General features: G+C 41.6%; 1 protein-coding gene across 1 annotated transcript; it reads left to right on the top strand.

Moving 5' to 3' along the window:
* Positions 1-229: 229 nt before the first annotated feature.
* LOC116005635 (uncharacterized protein K02A2.6-like) lies at positions 230-580 on the top strand. Its single transcript, XM_031245880.1, has one exon. The coding sequence runs from the start codon at positions 230-232 to the stop codon at positions 578-580; it is 351 nt and encodes a 116-aa protein (XP_031101740.1).
* Positions 581-923: the final 343 nt, after the last annotated feature.

Genomic DNA, 923 nt, shown 5'->3' with positions numbered 1-923 from the left:
TAGAACTGCGAGGAGAGTGCTTGAAGCAGGATTCTATTGGCCCTCAATATTTAGGGACGCTCAAATTTGCGTGAAAAATTGCGATAAATGTCAACGAACTGGGAACATCACTGGAAGAGACGAGATGCCGCAAAACTACATACTGGCATGCGAAATTTTTGATATATGGGGACTAGACTTTGCAGGACCATTTCCGGATTCCAAAGGTTTCAAATATATCCTTATCGCAATGGATTATGTCTCCAAATGGGTTGAAGCAGAAGCACTTCAGAACAATGATGCAAGAAGTGTGACAAGATTTCTAAAGAAATTGTTCACAAGATTTGGAGTACCACGGATTGTAATTAGCGATAGGGGGACACACTTCCGGAATGTACCCATGTGGAGATTACTTCAAAAGCAAGGCATACAACATCGGGGAGGAATCCCGTATCATCCTCAGACCACCGGGAAGTTGAGAATGCAAATAGAGATATCAAGGCCATATTGGAAAAGACAGTGGCGCGGCATAGGAGGGATTGTGCTGACAAGCTTAACGATGCATTGTGGGCCTTTCGGACTGCTTATAAGACACCGATAGGAACTACTCCATACAGATTGGTATATGGCAAAGCATGTCATCTTCCAGTTGAAATCGAGCATAAGGCGTATTGGGCCATTAAAAAATTAAATGAAGATCTATTCATAGCAGGACAGGAGCGAATATTTCAACTAAATGAATTGGAAGAATGGCGTTTGCTGGCCTATGAGACATCCAGATCTTACAAGGAACGATCCAAGTTTTACCACGACATGCATATCAGGAAAAACAAAGAATTCATTGAAAGAGATAAAGTGTTGTTATTCAATTCCAGACTGCGACTGTTTCCTGGAAAACTTAAATCACGATGGACGGGGCCTTATATTATTACAAAGGTATTTCC

The sequence above is a fragment of the Ipomoea triloba genome, chromosome 15 (assembly GCF_003576645.1).
Source record: "Ipomoea triloba cultivar NCNSP0323 chromosome 15, ASM357664v1".
NCBI lineage: Eukaryota > Viridiplantae > Streptophyta > Magnoliopsida > Solanales > Convolvulaceae > Ipomoea > Ipomoea triloba.
The sequence above is the reverse complement of the archived record's forward strand: the minus strand, read 5'-3'. Positions and strand labels throughout refer to the sequence as shown.

Excerpts from the sequence above, each read along its gene's own strand:
- LOC116005635 (XM_031245880.1), top strand. The coding sequence starts at position 230 with ATGGATTATGTCTCCAAATGGGTTGAAGCAGAAGCACTTCAGAACAAT.